The sequence below is a fragment of the Austrofundulus limnaeus genome, unplaced genomic scaffold, assembly GCF_001266775.1.
Source record: "Austrofundulus limnaeus strain Quisiro unplaced genomic scaffold, Austrofundulus_limnaeus-1.0 Scaffold5, whole genome shotgun sequence".
Taxonomy (NCBI): Eukaryota; Metazoa; Chordata; class Actinopteri; order Cyprinodontiformes; family Rivulidae; genus Austrofundulus; species Austrofundulus limnaeus.
The window spans coordinates 95,101-112,457 of NW_013952407.1; the positions used below are offsets into that span (position 1 = coordinate 95,101).

The 17,357-nt window shown below is 41.9% G+C and overlaps 2 protein-coding genes across 8 annotated transcripts in view; both read right to left on the minus strand.

Annotated features, from left to right (window-relative positions):
- lin7c (lin-7 homolog C (C. elegans)) overlaps nt 1-3,578 on the minus strand; it is a 5,238-nt gene extending 1,660 nt beyond the window's left edge. Inside the window, exons 1-4 of the mRNA XM_014025990.1 lie at nt 3,366-3,578; nt 1,661-1,779; nt 1,495-1,566; nt 1,132-1,341 (exon numbers count right to left, since the gene is read on the minus strand). Coding sequence (XP_013881444.1) covers nt 1,132-1,341; nt 1,495-1,566; nt 1,661-1,779; nt 3,366-3,402 — 438 coding nt within the window. The 5' untranslated portion in view covers nt 3,403-3,578. The remainder of the gene's footprint in view (nt 1-1,131; nt 1,342-1,494; nt 1,567-1,660; nt 1,780-3,365) is intronic.
- Nucleotides 3,579-6,222: 2,644 nt separating this feature from the next.
- The window catches only part of bdnf (brain-derived neurotrophic factor), a 37,596-nt gene continuing 26,461 nt past the window's right edge, over nt 6,223-17,357 (minus strand). For 5 of the 7 annotated variants that reach the window (XM_014026005.1, XM_014026013.1, XM_014025998.1 and 2 more), the window contains one exon: nt 6,223-7,288. In XM_014026005.1, the coding sequence (XP_013881459.1) occupies nt 6,446-7,288 (843 nt within the window). In that variant the 3' untranslated portion in view covers nt 6,223-6,445. Of the gene's footprint in view, nt 7,289-9,635; nt 11,287-13,214; nt 13,852-17,357 lie in introns of those variants that run through there. The other 2 variants (XM_014026022.1, XM_014026041.1) reach the window with 2 other exon arrangements.

Below are 17,357 nucleotides of genomic sequence, written 5' to 3' on the forward strand. Positions count from 1 at the left end.
AGAGTCATGCCATGTAGATGAGTGTAAACTGCAGAGTCATGCCATGTAGATGATTGTAAACTGCAGAGTCATGCCATGTAGATGAGTGTAAACTGCAGAGTCATGCCATGTAGATGAGTGTAAACTGCAGAGTCATGCCATGTAGATGAGTGTAAACTGCAGAGTCATGCCATGTAGATGAGTGAAAACTGCAGAGTCCTGGCCTGTAGATGATTAAAACTGCAGAGTCATGCCCTGTAGATGAGTGTAAACTGCAGAGTCCTAGCCTGTAGATGAGTGTAAACTGCAGAGTCCTGGCATGTATATGTAATCAATATATTATAACAAATCTATGTAAATTTTGTGTTTTTTGTTGGAGAATCTTAGACTTTGCTACTTCTTGTGAAAATATTACTGTTTACCTAGAAGCAGACCTAATAGCCTTTTATTATGGCTAATGTTCAACCTCGTGATGGAAAAATAGTAAGGCCATCAGTCATGACACACAACACATCCCTTTTTATTCTAAAGAGGAAATGCATTTACCATTTGTGTGCATACACACCCCCTCACCTAACTATCTTTCTCTTTACAATCACTAATGGACAGGCAATTGTTGGATTCAGGTTACAAAAATATGAACCTCYCTTAAAGAAGATCATGATGGCTACTTTCGCTTGTTTTTTTGTTTTTTTTGTTTTTGTTTTTTTGAAAACTACCACAATCTTACAGGCAACTATGAGGAGTTTTAGGCTTTTCAMGCTACTTTACATGCAGCTTTACTTGGAAAAGTATGGAGTGTCTAAAAAAAACATTACTTACTTTCAAATTGAAGGTTGTAAATTAGATTTCATTTTTTGCTCAGTAAGCAGTTTCAGCCTTTATTTCTTTATTCAGTTCTCTATTCGGTTTTCTGCAGAATGCTTTGTCAGATAGACGTTTATGGACAATATTGATCAGTTGTGCTTACACTTGGACTCAAAGATCAATTATCTTAGCGCTCCTGTTTGTTCTTATTGTGTTGTCGTTTGCTTTATTTTGTGTGTTATTTTTTTGTTCTGGTCTCACCTTTTGTATTTAATAAATGTTTTGTAAATAAAAAGCTTCTAAATTACCACTCGAGTAAATCACGGTTCTCTTAACTGAACGTACCACTCCGTTAACAGAGAGAAGCTGGTCGCCTCTRTTCAGGCCTCCGTGCCGGTCAGCGATGCCGCCCGGGATGATCCGTGAGATGTAAATAGGTGAGTTCTGCTCCTTCCCGCCCATTATGTTGAAACCCAGACCTTCTTCTGTTTTGGGAAGCTCCACCACACGAGGGTGCGAGTGTCCCTCACTGGCTGCAAAAGCTGCCACCGTAGCCTATAAAWATGAAAATGACATAATTTAGCCTTTGCAGATCCATTCAATGTGAGCTGTTTTCATAAAGTTGGTTACAAAGATGTAAAATAAAAGAAGTGTCAGAGGAAAAATAAACGTAAATGTTTGCATATTAGTAATTAACTTAAGGTCTACCTTTGCTGTGGCATTGGCTCTAACCTCAGGACTGCTGTTGATATCCACTGTTTCATACACATGCTCATAAACCTTAAGAATAAAAAAAACGCAAAATAAACAAAGCATAGCTTCAAAACAAAACAGTAAAGAARGTGGCCCGTTCAGTTCTTAAACTAAGTCTTACTTCTCTGACAGCATTACAGAATTCGCTCTGTAAGACCCTCTGCAGCGCCTGCAGCTTCTGAGGAGGAACTTCCCCCGTCCTCTGCAGCTTATCGAGCAGTTCTATCGCACGGTTGATGTCTGCCAAAGAGCACAACAAGGTTACAGCTTCACGTTCAGGTCTGAAACAAATAGGTTCAATTAGCCTTTGCATGTAAGCTTAAGAGGAGGAAAACAGAAAAAATTTGAACAGATGTTTATTGTTATAAAAAATACCTTTAATGATTTTGCAAATGTTCAAATTATAGCATTCTGTTTTAATTGAAGTCCTCTAATAGTGCCAGTCTGAATTTGAATTAATGCACACTGCATTGGTTTTAGATAAAGATTTAGGCTGTACCCTCTTCAGGTGTCGCCTCGCCACAGTGCGTCATCCTCCTCTATCCTCTGTTCTTCCACTATCTCCATGTCTCCTCTTTTTCTTTCTTCAGGCAGCTGCATCTCCAACATCCTTCTACCAGTATACCCACTGTCCTTCCTCTGGATGTGTTCAAACCATCCCTGTCTATGTCTCTTGTCTCTAAACCATGCAACATAGCTGGTCTCACTACTCTAAACATTTCCATTTACCTTTGATACCACCCCCTTTTTTTTACAAACCACACCTGAAACCTTTCTCTGTCCACTCCATCCTGTCTGAACTTTCTTCTTCTTCACCTCTTTACCACACTCCTTTCCTGGACATTTGACCCCGAGTACTTGTATCCTCACTGTTCTACCTGCCTCCCTCTCATTTACACAAATAGGACTACATTCATTCAAAATGCGCGGAGCAACTGTAAATAAATTAATTATGTGTACCATGAAATTATTGCACTCTCTCTGTTTTAATTTGTACTTATTGGCTTCTATTTGTTTGATATTATGAGTGTTGTGACAAAACCATTTCCCCCAGGAGATCAATAAAGAATCTTTCTGTTCTATTTTAAGAACCCTCAGCATCAACTTGAGCAGCAGAGACTATTTCTTCTTTTAAGAGTAGAATAAAACCTTTTTTCCCTTAAGGTCTAGGAGTAGAATGGTTTCAGACTTGTATCTATAAAACATGAAAATATATTTTCTATCACGTTTCTCTCCTTTCAACCACATTTTAACTGCAATTATAGCACTGCATCATCATCATCATCATRATTATTATTATTATTATTGTATGAGGCACRCTGATACACATGCTTGTTGTTGGATATGGAGTAAATAAGCAGATTGATAGTTTCACGTTTTTTTCCTTCTGTATATTTTATTTAATATTTAAGGCTAGTTTGCTAGAGACAACATCGATTTAACCAGAAATGAGACTTAAGCTTTAAAATGCTTTAACCAATGTGAAGATTTAATAATAACGGAGAGAATATCAGTATAAAGCCTCGGATTTATTTTCCTTACCAACTGATTTAGTGAATCACAGTTGTTATCATATTAGCTAGTTAGCTACTAGCTAGCCAGCAACCTTACGAGGCAACGTTGTAAGGTACGTATAGTTTAGCTTAGCCAAATAAAACACAACCCGAAATTGAATATATATATTTAAGGCGAGATTAATCCACCAGACAACAAAGTGTGTAATCAAAAACAACCCCCTGGTTTTATTCAAGCAATGGTAGCGAAGCTATGTGTCAACGTTTCCCCTGTATCATAACAAATAAAGCTAGCTAGCTAATTAACATTACCTCTTTCCAGTCGCACAGGTTCCCCAAGTGACGCCATATTCGCAATTAAAGGTCTCTTGATCTCAGATGGATATTGCGATCCGGGGTTTATAAATATAATACTAAAATAGGTAACCTTGGCGAACGTTTCGTGCGCTTAACCGAGACGATAAATCAGATTAGCTAAGTTAGCTCGGCTAGGCTAGCTGCCAGTGTCATGGTGCGTTCAGGTACACCGTGTAAAGCTGACACCTCTGGAGGCATGGGATTTTGTCGCTGACTATTCAGGTAAAATAAATAAAATAAAATACAATAAATAAAAATAAATAAATAAATAAATGGAGGTCTGTAATTGTTTTAATTCTGGGTTTGTTTGATATCGTATTTAGTTGTATTATTGTAAACAWTTTTTAAAGAAAAAGAAAATAGAGAAATATCTGAGTATTCAAATGTGTGTAGAGCATAATTCATAATTATATAATTATAATAGCATCATTATATTCTATAAGAAAAAGGTCAGCTGTTTCCAACCTCATTCAAATCTGTGCATTAAGAAAACGTAGACACAAGCAACCTTTACAGATAGTTTGAATGAGTTCTCCATCATTTATCTTTTGTTTACTGCCCCCATCTGGTTGTGTGCAGCACACCTTATTTCTGTGGCATAAATCTGCAGAAAACTGCTGCTCTCGGTGGTCTGAAATCTTGCAGGATGATTCATTTCTGACCACACCCTGGCTGGTGATAAAACAATTTGCCTTCGACGGCTGGTGAAAAATACCTGCTCAGACATTGCTGATTGGACTACACCACAGTGTGCAGCATCAGTAATATTTATTTGTGGATTTTAAACACCTTGATTTTGCTGCCAAATTTCTAGTTTGTCGTTTTTCAGCCCTAGCCCTGGCTCAAATAGAAGATAGAAGATAATAATATTGCAAAAGCTGGCTTCTATTGCTGCTATTAAGTCTATAATTGGAAGATTGCAGTGTTCACTTGCAAACTGTTCAGCAAAATTAGCCTGAGGTTCCTACACAAGGTAATTGGTGCAAGGATCCCAGAGTGTTTGATTCATTGTCCTTTATGCTGAGGATGTGTCGGTGCTTGAGTTTGACGAAATAGCTTCAACTCCATGTTAAGGTGGAATTCCTTTGAAGAGCAGCCTTTCTTCCTCCATCACAATAGCAGGACTTGCATTTCTTTGTGGCCTCGACCAGAAGCCTGTGGCTGGGTGTTTGGAAAATCTATTTCATGTTTGTCATCAATCTAAGGGCTTAAATGGAGGCTTTTTTTTTTGTTTACTCTAAGTTATTCTTTTGTTGTTTTTGACAACAAAGATAAGTCAGCATTTCATAGATTGTCTCTGGAGGATCTTTGTGTGAGTTATATGGAGTGACTTGTTTTTTTTTTTAGATCGTCTTCATTCAGGAGATCTCTGACCGGCTTCTACTCCAGTGGTCACTTACCTTCAGGTTGAAGAATTAAATGAAGTCTATGTGGGGTCATATGTGACATAAACATGAGGTGCAGCTGACACTTTCGTGTGCTTTTTATACAGATGAGCATTTTCTCATGGATAAATAGCTGTACATCCTTAAACTTAACTTGGCAAACTTGGTTTCCCCACCATGTAACGCACTGCTGGAGGGGATCCCGATGTAAAGCATGCAGAAGCCTCCCAGAGGCGGAGAACGTCGCTTCCTTTTGATTATTTTGAAAGTACGGCCACGTGAAAATCTGCGATGATTGTTCTTTTGAGGCGAATTTAAAAGTGGGATTACCACGCACTCATAACAAAAAATGCTGGGTGTATATCTTTAATGTACACAAACCTATGGGTGGCTGAATCCATCACTGTCGGTCTCGGGCATGCCTGATGTGAACCCGACTAGTCTGCACTTGCAGGCAAGTTTCTCCTGATGTTGAGGTTTGCTTTTCCTTTCCCTTTTTTTTTTTGTAATTGTGAAACATCACTCGGGCGAGTGGAGTAAATCTCCAAATACCTGGGAATAAATCAAAAATGTTTCAAACCGCAGAAAATTGTCTTCCATTAATGTAATGGTTGAGAAACAAGTAGTGGTTTAGAAGCTCCTTTTTTTTTTGCCCAACTTTTTGTCTTCTCAAATAGCTGAACAGCCCCAAGAGTGGCATCATTCCCACCCACAGTTGTGTTTACTTTCCCAGCAAATTACCCCATGATTAATTCCCCGCAACCTGAAAAACCACCAACCACTGCTATAAATGTGTTGCTGTTGACTGTGAGTTCGTAATTTCAAAAACAAAGGCAGCTTCACTGCTTTCTGTCTCAGCTGTTCGTCTGATGCACTGTTGAAACTTTATCGACATTGATCTTGTTTTTCCAGTTGCCTATAATCATTTTTATTTTTTTCAAATATTTCAGTTTAATATTGCAAACAACTTCACAACATACAAAATGAATAATATTAACCCAGAAACATGTCAATGACTATATATATGCTCTTTAAATATATCTTATTCTCTGGTGTGGATAAAAAAATAAACAGCAAAGCTTTGACAACAGCACCTTGACATAGTATGTAATTCCAACATTACCTTGAGAAGTTTAGAACAGTAAACAGATAAATTACTTGAGAGGAAACCGTTTTCAGCTGAATATGTAAACGAAATGTTTTTTTTTCTTCTTTTTTGGTCAGCATCATATCCTTTTTTTTTTTTTGGAGGTGGAGAATTTTCTCAATTCACAATTGAAGCAGCATGCAAGCTTTTGACGATGGAACTGTCCTCTCTCATTCCTTGCCTGTTGTTGTTTTTTTCCTTCATTTTCTAATTCTTGGCAATGTAAACAAATCACAATGTCTCGATTTATGTGTCGTAGTAATTTAAACTGGGCGCAAAATGACTGATCAGATTTTTTTAATTGTTTACAAGGTCATGAATATGTTCAATAAATAGACTGTAATATCACTTTTACTGTATAAACTTCATCTTTTTTTTACATGCAGTCCATAAAATTTTTCATTTGACGGAATAATTTACCCTGTTATGTATATATACAAATAGATATTTTCTCTTTATTCTCTTTTTTTAAACTCTTCAATAAAATCTATACATTTTATACACTATCTCCCTCTTTTAATGGTCAATGTGCATACACATGAAGTGTCTATCCTTATAAACCGCCAGCCAATCTTCTTTTTGCTATCCATGGTGAGCGCTCGCACGTAGGACTGGGTTGTCCTGCATTGGGAGTTATAATGCCGCTTGTCTATTCCTCTGCAGCCGTCCTTTGTGTACCCCATGGGGTTGCATTTGGTCTCATAAAAGTATTGCTTCAGTTGGCCGTTGGGGACAGGGACCTTCTCCATGACGGTAACTGTCTGCCCAGACATGTCTATTGCAGTCTTTTTGTCCACAGCTGTCACCCACTGGCTAATACTGTCACACACGCTCAGCTCTCCGCGCCGCGAGGGGTCGGAGTGCCGCCGCACCCTCATGGACATGTTGGCGGCGTCCAGGTAGTTTTTGTATTCCTCCAGGAGGAAGAGCAACGGCGGCTCCAAAGGCACTTGGTTGCTGATCATCACCCGCGAGTTGTACAGGTCGACATCCTTGGCCTCGGCGGCGGCCGCGGGCGACGGGCCCCCGCCTCCCTGGCTCTTGGCCCCCTGTCCCAGCTGCGCCGCCGCCGCCGCCGCCTCGCCCTCCACCTCCAGCAGCTCCTCGATCACCTGCTCGAACGTGTCTGTGAGCGAGGGGAGCTCCCCGCGCTGGCCCGGCCCGCCGCCGCTCTGCGGAGTCCCGTGGCCCGCCCGGGCGGCCGTCGCAGCAGCGCCCAGGTAGCCCTCCGTCCGGTGGCCCCGCATGCCCGGGGCGTCTCTCAGGGGCGCAGCTCTCATGCAACTGAAGTATGAAATAACCATAGTAAGGAACAGGATGGTCATCACTCTTCTAACCTGGTGGAACTGGAGAGGAGAAACAAACGGAGAGAAGAGCAGGGAAAGAAGAAGGACAGGGGAGAGAGCAAGACAGTTAGTCAAAGAGCATTTCTAACAAAGTTAGCCTGTTCTTGATCCATAATGCATCATGTAAGCCTCCGCTTTTTTTACTCCCACAAACACTCTTTGTTTGCACGCCAAAAACGAGAGCGTTTGAGAAACCACAGCGTGTTTTTTTTTTTATCAAACTGATACTGGCACCTCAGTGTTTTCAAATTGTTTGCAAACTTTCATCTATGTGAGGTCTGGCTTTGATTTCTATTTGTTGGCAGCGAAGCACCAAAAGCCGTGCTGAGCATCAGAGAGGCTGCTTATTGCTGAAGATAAGATTACACAAATGGATGCTGAAACATCGCTGTTATTCATGAACTGCTGTGTGCTGCACAGTGTGTAGGCATGTATGTGAAGTTTGTTTCTTTTTTTAATGGCCAAACCTTATTTAACCTCTGCTTCTTAATGTCTGAATGATCTGTGTTTTAAAATATTRTGCTCATTGGTGCTGTGACTTTTAGTTTTTCAATACATTTCATTTTATTTTCAAATTTCACCTGTAGAAATACATTTAGAGCTCTTCAATTCTTTCAAAATTGTTGTTTTTATTTGCTTCAGAAAACTTGCTTTATTTTTGTTTTCTTAAGCTAAGTTAAGCTTTAAGCTGCTTAAGCAGCAAGGCTTTTGCTACTTTTAGTTTTTTAGCCACTTTTAGGTGGCGTTTTTGGCTAAATTTAGCTGTTAGTTGCAGGTTTTAGAAACCCTTTTTCTTCTAGCTAGCCTTTAGCTGCTTTTAGGTGTTAGCTACCCTTCTGCTACTATTAGTCAGCCTTTGGCTGCTTTCAGCTTGCCTCTTGATACTTTTAGCTTTTAGCTACATTCTGCTACTTTTAGCTAGTTTTTTTWAAATAATTTAGCTTTTAGTTGCACATTTTAGCTACATTTTCTACTTCTAGCTAGCCTTTAGCTACTTTCAGATGTTAGCTACCCTTCTGCTACTATTGGCTAGCCTTTTGGTGCTTTTAGCTCTTGATACTTTGAGCTTTAGCTATATTCTACCACTTTTAGCTTTTTTTGGTTGATAAATTTAGGTTTTAGTTGCAAATTTTAACCATTATTTTTTACTTTTAGCTACTCTTAAGTGTTAGCTACTTCTGCTATATTAGCTTGCCTTTTGCTGCTTTCATCTAGTCTCTTGACACTGAGTTTTTACTATATTCTAACATTTTTAGCTAGGCTTTTTTTTTTTGCTAAACTTACATTTTAGTTGCAAATTTTAACAACAGTTTTTTTACTTTTAGCTAGCCTTTAGCTACTCTTATGTGTTAGCTACTTCTGCTATTATTAGCTTGCCTTTTGCTGCTTTCAGCTAGCCTCTTTTAGTTTTTAGTTAATCTATTGCCGCTCTTGGCTCCCGTTTTGCTAATTTTACCTTTTAGCTATTGTTCTGCTTCTTTTAGCTTTATCAGCTCCGTCTCACCTTCTTCAGCATGTTTAAGCAAAGTCATTCAGCTCTTAAAAGTTCATGCTGATTTTTCTTTAGAAAATGTAATTTCTCCAGTTTTAAAAGTGTTTCCGCTTTATCGTACTCAGAGCTTAACGCAGGTTCAGCACATCAGACATGATTTATTATCAAAACATCGACGTGTGGAGTTTCAGCGCAAAGGAGTGCAAAAAAAAATCACAACATCTGAGTTATAGTTTCCACAATCAGATGAACCCCTACTGTTTTAAAAGCTGATGTAGAAGTTTGTGGCTAAAATGCTAAAGCATGCAGAGGAGGTAGAGCATAAAACAAGAATGCAAATATGGATTTATTGCAAGGGGTATTTCTATCAACAATACCGTAACGACGTTTAACTGTTATCTTGCAACCTTGGCAGCTAAAATAGTGAATTTGTTGAGTCTGCAGCCATAAACGGACCAATCAACAAGCTCGTTCAGTAGAAATCCCCGGCATCTACGCCTCAGAAACCAGCAGACTGACTGAGTGGTGAATTCCATTTTCATCAGCTGTGGCAAACAGTGGCGCTGCAGTGTTATTTATTTGACCAACAAACTGGTCCGTGCTGCAGGACCGGTCCAGCACAGAACCTGGCGGCCATGAATGGGGACCTTAGAGGAGGGGGTCTGTTTGTTGAGGGACACTGTTTGTTTTCTCGGCAGGTGGCCTGGATGAATGAACAGGATGTCACGAGGAAAGATGCTTTCCTGCACAACCTGAGGCTTTGGCATCACAAAACCAGTAAAGTGCTGCTTAGGGTTTAAAAAAAAAAAAGGAGGAAAAATCATTGCATTGCTTGAGCAGATTTGCATCCCTTACCTCCAAGAAGCTCTAAAGACTCACAGCAAATCAATGAGTTGGTGAACATCCAACAGCCAGAGACATAAAAGCAACCATAAAGAGAAGAGGAAAAAAAAAATCTAGATCTCGCTTTCCACAGAGGCTCATTTAAAAATAGCCCAGCTGAGGCTTTGACTGCACTCCGCATGTCCCACACCTGACACAGGCAAAACACATCTCCTCCAAGGATGGACGCGAGGACCTTCTCCGGCAGGGAGGAGCGAAACCCCACCTTAAAAGCATTTGTTTCATTCTTAATTGGAATATCTGGGGCTGGGGCTGCAATTAACCGACACCGCTGCGAGTGCCATAGAGATATGGCTGCTAAAAATAGACGTGCTGGGAGTCTCACAGTCTCTATTCAGAATATCACATCCTTCTTCTTAATGAGCCACTCATTCCCCGAGCTCTGTGACGCGTTATTCCAGAGTGTGTGTGTGTGTGTGTGTGTGTGTTAAAGGGAGGGCATGGGGAGGGGCTGCTGTGTGTGTGTATATGTGTGTGTGTTAAGATATGGGGGTATTTTTCCTCTCACATAACACCAGAAACAAAGAGCTGCTTATCAAATTATCACTGAAGACTGTTAACAAATGATGTTTTGGGTCAAATAACCAGAATTTTCATCCGGGCTTCCCAGCAAAGAGGACCACGTAGTTGTTTTTTTTTTTTTTACGGGATCGAGCTTTATGTGTCGGATGCATTTAGGCTGATATTATTATCAGCATCGCTGCTCAAATGGTTCCACTTCCACACGAGGGAAATGACGGCAGAGGGCTGATTACTGTTAAGGCGTCAAACTTCATGCTGGAAATGGTGCAGACGAGGAGTGCTGCATCTTCCGTAACAGACCACAGGGGTAATATTGCAGTAGCAGGAGGGGGTGGGGGGGAGGGAGGGCGCCGGCGTCATTTCGCAGCATAACAACCACGGATGACGTCTCTTCCAGGTCTCCATAGGGGAGAGGATGGAGGGGAGGTGGTTGCTGGGGGTAATGCCACTCAACAGTGCGCAATAGCCTGCCGTTCCCCCGGGCATCCTCACGCCGGGAACAACAGATGATTTTATTTCTATCTCTGTGATTTCCTGTTTCCATCAGGACAATCAATACGGCTCATGCTCTCGATCAGCATCCTGTTAAAACACGATAAAAACCAATGAATCGTTTAATTGCTGTGGGAGAATCTGTGCCTTGTATCTGAGACGAAATGTGACAAACGCTCGATTTGCTGTGGATTGTACAATAKAATTAAAAAACGTGGGATGAGCAAAGTTCCTGAAACTGGACTGATTAAAATCCAGGCATAATAAAGTGAAGTTTCAGCCACCTAAACGTGAGCGCCGAGCTGATAACGCAGAGCGGAGGGGAAATAAAGCCCTGCAATAATCAAACACGCCTTTATCCATGACAACACACGAACAATGGGAGCAGGTGAGTGTTGGGACTCTGTGTGGCTTTCACGTCTCTGGATGACCACCTGTTCGTCTGCACGGAGGAGCGGCGGGGATGTGTAACTTACCCTCGCCGTTTATTCTCTGGGCCAGGTGGGGATTAAAGTGATAAATGCCTCCTTTTGACAGTTGCTGAAAAGTTGCTCTGACGCATTGAAAGGCTGGTATTATTGCACATATTCAGCCATGCTCCCCCCCACCCCCCTCCAGCCTCTCCACAACACATAAGCACACTTTATGGCCTCATCTTTGCTAACTGCATGCATGGTATCTTTAAAAAAAAAAGCCATTACAAAGGAACATAAACATAAACAGTGGAGATGAAAGAGCAAAGTGTGCCCTGGATGTTTGAATAGAAATGTGTGCATCATTTACTCTCTCTCTCTCTCTCTCTCTCTCTGCCTCCACCACTGCTCCCTCGTGGGCATCTGTCTTTTCTTTAATTCCTCAAGAACCTTAGTGGCTTGAACTATTTACCTAGCAGCGTGTTTTGTCATGCTCAACGCGTTCAGCCAACATTTCCAAATGTTCACTTTGGGGAAAAGGAAAACAGCAAATATCATCACCCAAGAACCCCTCGTTCGCCACGAAGCAGCATTTACAAACAAGAAGGTGGGGGGGGGGGGGTGGCATTTGAACTTAATTGAGTTGTCTGCAGTAATGGCTGACACATGTGGAAGCTTGAGATGTGTTTTCAATCCGAACCGGCTTCGAGAGCACGTTTAGGGGTCGATGAGCACCGCCGTACGGATCGTGCCCGGCCTCCAGGCCGACCCCGGCTTCTGCCACAAAAACAAACAGATTAAAAAAAAAGAAAAGAAAAAAAAATAACTCCCCAGCATTCAAAAACCAGCTGAGTGTTTTGTGTTGTCCCTTCCCCTCCCCGGCTTCCTCTGTGGACCAACATCTGAAGGCTACACACACGYAGCGGACCACACCATCGATCCGCTTTATGTGTTAATGCACACGACTTCCCGGTGGAAGCTTTACGGAGAAATCCATAACTCACATTAAAAACATTAAAAAACTCAACAACTGAAACGAAACCAGCAGGGCCTCAAGTGTCATRACTGCAGTTCGCCGGTTTGACCACTAGAGGACGCGTGAGACCGTGAAATAATCTGAACTTCTGCTTTTTTACCTTCCCCATGAAAACACACAGATAAATTGTAGATAGATGAGTAGATAGGTCGTTTTTTTTTCTGTGCCAAAAACTTTTTTTTTCATGTCTTCCATTTGTGTTTTTGCTGCACTGTTACCTCTTCATTAGCTCTAACCGTGCAGCCCACCGCCACAGTGCTCGCTTCAGCTCATTTTCCCCTCGCAAAGCTGTCAAAAAAAAAAAAAAATGTGCCCATGTTTATAGGTTTTGATCCGTGTTTAAATGTTGTAAAGTAACAGAGCGCGGAGCACACAACAACACTAAAGCCAACGGTTAAAGTTGGCCGCAGCTGAGCGTTTAGGGTCTCGGGTGTCCCATAAAGTCTTAATGAGTCCATCAAAGTTTTGTTTTCCCTCTCCAGAAACGACGATGGCTTTGCAACACTGTTTATTCTGTTTGTTTTTTTGGTTTGTTTAATCCCCCCTTCACCACCACTTTTTTTAACACTAATGAGTCTGTGAGAAAAAAAAAGACTTTCTTGGTTTTTATTAGGCAGATTGTTAAAACTTGGACACGTTTACGCAGCGCCACTTTTGCGAGAGAGGAGGAGGAGGGAAAACAAAACTATTAATAATAACTGTTTTAGTCTGGTTCAGTCATGAAACAACAGTCTGTTTTTCCTTTCTTTCTTCAGCAGATTACATCTCCTGATGCCTGTGCTCTCCACTGGAAACCCAATCAACATAATAAGAGCGTTTTTTTATTAATGAACAGGAGGATAAGGTTACACATATCCCCTCTCAGGTCTGTTTCGCAGGATAACTGGACTTGATCGAGCTACTTTTAGGACCCCCCCTCCATCCCCAAACGCACACACACATGAATAAACACCGGCTGTATGGAGTTTATATTTATCCATATTCCCTCAAGAAGCGTCCAACAGATTCCAAAGTGCTTCACACATTTTTTCTTTCTTTGTGCCAAAGCAAAACAAACTCACAGCCTACCTTTTACTGCCCAGTCGTAAAACAGACCATTCAACAGGACAGTGGTGTCATCGGGGATGTTTTGGACAACTCCCTGAGTGATTTACTTAAGCGATATTTTCCTCTCTGCACTCTTCCGACCCAGGGAGAGAAGAAAAAAAAAGCTTCAGGATATCTCTTCAGCTTTGGAGCAAATAGATTAAATTATTGATGGTGGAAATTGCAAGGCTGAGGTAATGCACTCCCATGGCTGCGCGCGTCTCGTTTGGAGAAATCGTCTGGAGCTGAAGTTGTCGCAGCAGCAGCAGCAGCAGCAGCCACGCGGGATGAGAGACCTCTGGAGCTGAAATGTGGGTTGCACCCCTCTTTGCAACTCCGGTAACTTTACTACACGGTGACGCTGCAGCATGTGACCCGCCGCTGGCTCTGCTTGTCTAAACAGCCGAGAGGCGCAAAACGCGCTTCCAGCGTGCGGCGCGCCGCTTTTGTTTGTCCGCACACAGCGCAGCCCTGCGTACACAGACGCACACGTACACGCCATAATATGCATGCGTGTGTGTGTGTGAAACAGAAGCGAAGCCTCTCCTCTTCCGTGTTTCTTCCTCAGCCTACAGACAGGAGGCACCTTTTTTTTTTTCCTTCCAAAGGTTTTGCGTAACAGCGCGTCTCCATTAAAGTCGTGATCCGCTGCGTGTCGTTTATAAATTTGGCCTCTTTGTGTAAATTTAGATACCCAGGAGGCTAAAATAAGCCTTTCTAGCACAAATAGGAGGGTGAGTAAAAAACAGCCTCCATTTATTTATGTCTGGGGATGTTTTTACAGCTTTAAATCCATCTTATATATATTCTTTTGGTGCCATTTCACAATAAGAGCCTCTTTTATAAAGGAATTACTCAGGTTATTCATGAGGTAGTAAACACTTTATAAACCATTCATAAAACACTGTTCWCACAGTGAAGCAGGGTCATTATTTGGCAAGCATTAATTCCTTCAAAATTTAGATTTTAAATATCAAGTTTTGAAGTTACCTGCATGCATAAACCACTTTTACCTGAATGAATATGGTTTAACAACTGATAATGCTTAATAAAAAACTCATTTATTTTAAAATTTCTTCATAGAGGGACCCTTATTAGGAAGTGGTGCTGATCTTTCAAATCTAAATCAGGCATGAATCTAAGAAAACTCAACAAAATTCAAACAAAGAGTGGGTTTGATTCATTGTACCGCAGCTGCGGTGAAACCCACGTGTGAGATGCTTCCTTTCTTATCTTTTTTTTTTTTTTTTTTTATCTTTTTTTTTTTTGTTTTGTGCTTTTTAAAAGCTGCTTTACGTCCCTGTAAATTCTCATAAACTCGCAGCTCAGACAGTGAAACGGGCTCTGCTGCTTAATGCTCCCCTCCTCTGGAACAAACTGGGAACAATTCATTCCCCTCATAAACTGGATTCAAATAAAGATGTCACTGGAGGCCCAATCTTTCAATGGGCGATGAACGTTTGGAAATTCCACCTCTTGATGAGAACAAGAGTGAGCATAATGGAGGAAGAGCAGCTCATTATCCCTCTGACTTGGCCCAGGTCCAGTGCAGAGATTTATTGGGATGTGTGTGAGTTTTTTTGTGTGGTTTTTTTTTGTGGTTGCTGTTCTGCCATCATGATTTTCTACGTGTGTGCGCTTCTGAGCCAGAGAGCTCTTGTTTGGCATGCAGCAGTATGGGAGTGGATGCTCACACCTGCTTAATGAGTCACTCCCACCTCCAACACACCCGGGGACAAGCCAAGATAGATATAGCCCTCCCCYAAGGCTCACAGGAGGTGAGGGCAAACTCTGGATGACAAAGAGTTGCATCAGCAATCACTGAGCGACATGACTCCAAAGAGGATAGAGAAAAAAAGTGTGCACTGCACAAGGAGGCTGTTCCGAACAAGTAATTCATAAATAAATCACTTGGCATCTCATCGGAAGAGAGAAAACAACAACAACATGGTCTCTCTCTCTCATTTCTGCAAATGCAGCACAACTCAAGGTGGTATTTCTGCTTGGCTTGGATTCCAGTGGTGAAATTTCTGAATGAAACGTAATAAAATGTCCAAACGGAGAAAACGCACGTTCTCGACTGATCCAGCAGAGGATCAGATGCAAGCCGACAGTCTCGGCCTTTTATGAGGCAACCAGGAGTCGTTCTGCAAACTGTTAAAGCGCCGTTTCACCTGAAARAAGGCGTGAGGCTCGTTCAGGTTGAAGACTTTCTCAGCTCGGTGAACGAGTTCCGCGCCGGTCGTCCTCTGTTCACATTTTTCCAACCCCGGTTTGTGCAGCAGAAGGAACCACAGGAGCCGACAACATGAGACACACTTGTATAACCTTTCAAGGCGACGCTGACAGGTCCGCACTGCTGAAAAGCCTCACTTAACAAGTCGAATTATGCCTCCTTTCGCAAGAGAGGAGCCGTGTAACACGGGCGCAATGACATTTTGTGAAATGTCATTTTCGCCGGGGATAAAAAAAAAAAGGGAGGCGACGGGGGTATTTTGATCAAAGTGGAATTGCATTCCTGCTCAAGGAGCAAACACGTCAACACGGGGGAAACATTTTGTACGAGGCTGGGTGACGTCAAAGGAGAGCGAGCCGGAGAGAGCAGCTGAAAGGAGCGACGAGCCGGAGAACTCGGCGCAGAAAACGCTATTTTAATCAGATGCTGGAGCGAGGAGCTAATGTCATCCCTCCTGTGATGACAATAACCTTTAATGTAACCACGAGGCAGCCACAGCAGCTTCCTCAGGCAGGTGATACGTTATATTTCTATAGAGGCCTTCGTTGCAAATCACCCCAGCCTTCTGGGTCTTCATTCGCCATGAACGAAAACAAGCGAGAATGACCCGGAAATACCAAAATATCTGTTTGGCACTGAGACGAATTAAAAGCYGAAGGACGATTTGTCAGTTCGGACAAGAAGACAAATGTTCTGTCAAATGCCGTTTTCAAGTTTGTTACCTGATTTACTTCAAACTTGGCAGATCTAGAAAATGTTTCTTATGCACGAGGTTCCAGCAGGAGGGGCAAAAAGTGCCGCAGGACATGCAGACCTAAATTTATGCCTTGAAGTTATTTGATATATAAAAAGCAACAATTTTCCAAACCCTATTTCAACACAGACTCACAGTCAAACAATAATTAGCAATTTTTTTCATTTCTGAAGGTAAAAATTTTTGTTCAAGTCAAGCTATTTTTTGTGCAAACTCTAAATAAAGAAGCTGTGTGGAGAAACAGTGGTGGTGGCATCAGGGATGATTTTGTTATTGCCACCCAGGGTCACCCTTTAGAACCGCCACTGTTGGTGGCGCAGAAAATGCTCCATAAACGCTTTTTAAAACATTTTATTTCGTTTCTTGCTTGGAGATGCTGTTTCTGCACGAGCTGAGGGGAAACACACGTGAATGCTGGCATCATCAAACACCTAGGCGTACGTGCAAACGCGCGCGCACACACACATCCCCTGTTGTCCCGCAGTGGTTCGATCAGATCTCCCAACTGTGTATTAATAACTCACCGTGGGTCTGAAGCCACGGTCACGCGGCTGAATGAAATCAAACATCACCTCCTCGTTTAAAGCGAAGGAGCTCGTTAATTGGATGAAGGTGCGCCTGATGAAGATGATGGCGGCGGTGACTAAAGCGGCGGCGCAGCCTCCATTTCCATCGTGATTAAGATGATTCATTTTAGCTCTAAATATATCGTGACGTCCGCTCAGCTGTGAGCCGAGATTTCCGCCCCAAAAATAATCAATATCCTATTTATTATTTCTATGAGACATCATCATCATCCTCATCATCCTCATCCTCATCCTCATCATCATCAGCGGCGGCGACTGAATGAAAGAACAAAATATCTAAATATTTCACAGAAGAGAAAGAATTTGTTTCTAATCCGAACAGAAAAGCGACACAGAGGCCAAGAATTCAACATTTACTGCGAAACATTCAGCCTCAGGTGATTTGCGCGCTTTTACGCACATTTTTCGTTAAATAAACTCCAAATAATTTAATTTTAAGATTTTTTTTGCAGTGAAACCTACCATCAGGTTTGTTATTGACGCCCACCTCAACTCTGCAGAGCTGAGAGAGAGAGAGAGAGAGAGAGAGAGAGAGAGAGAGAGAGAGA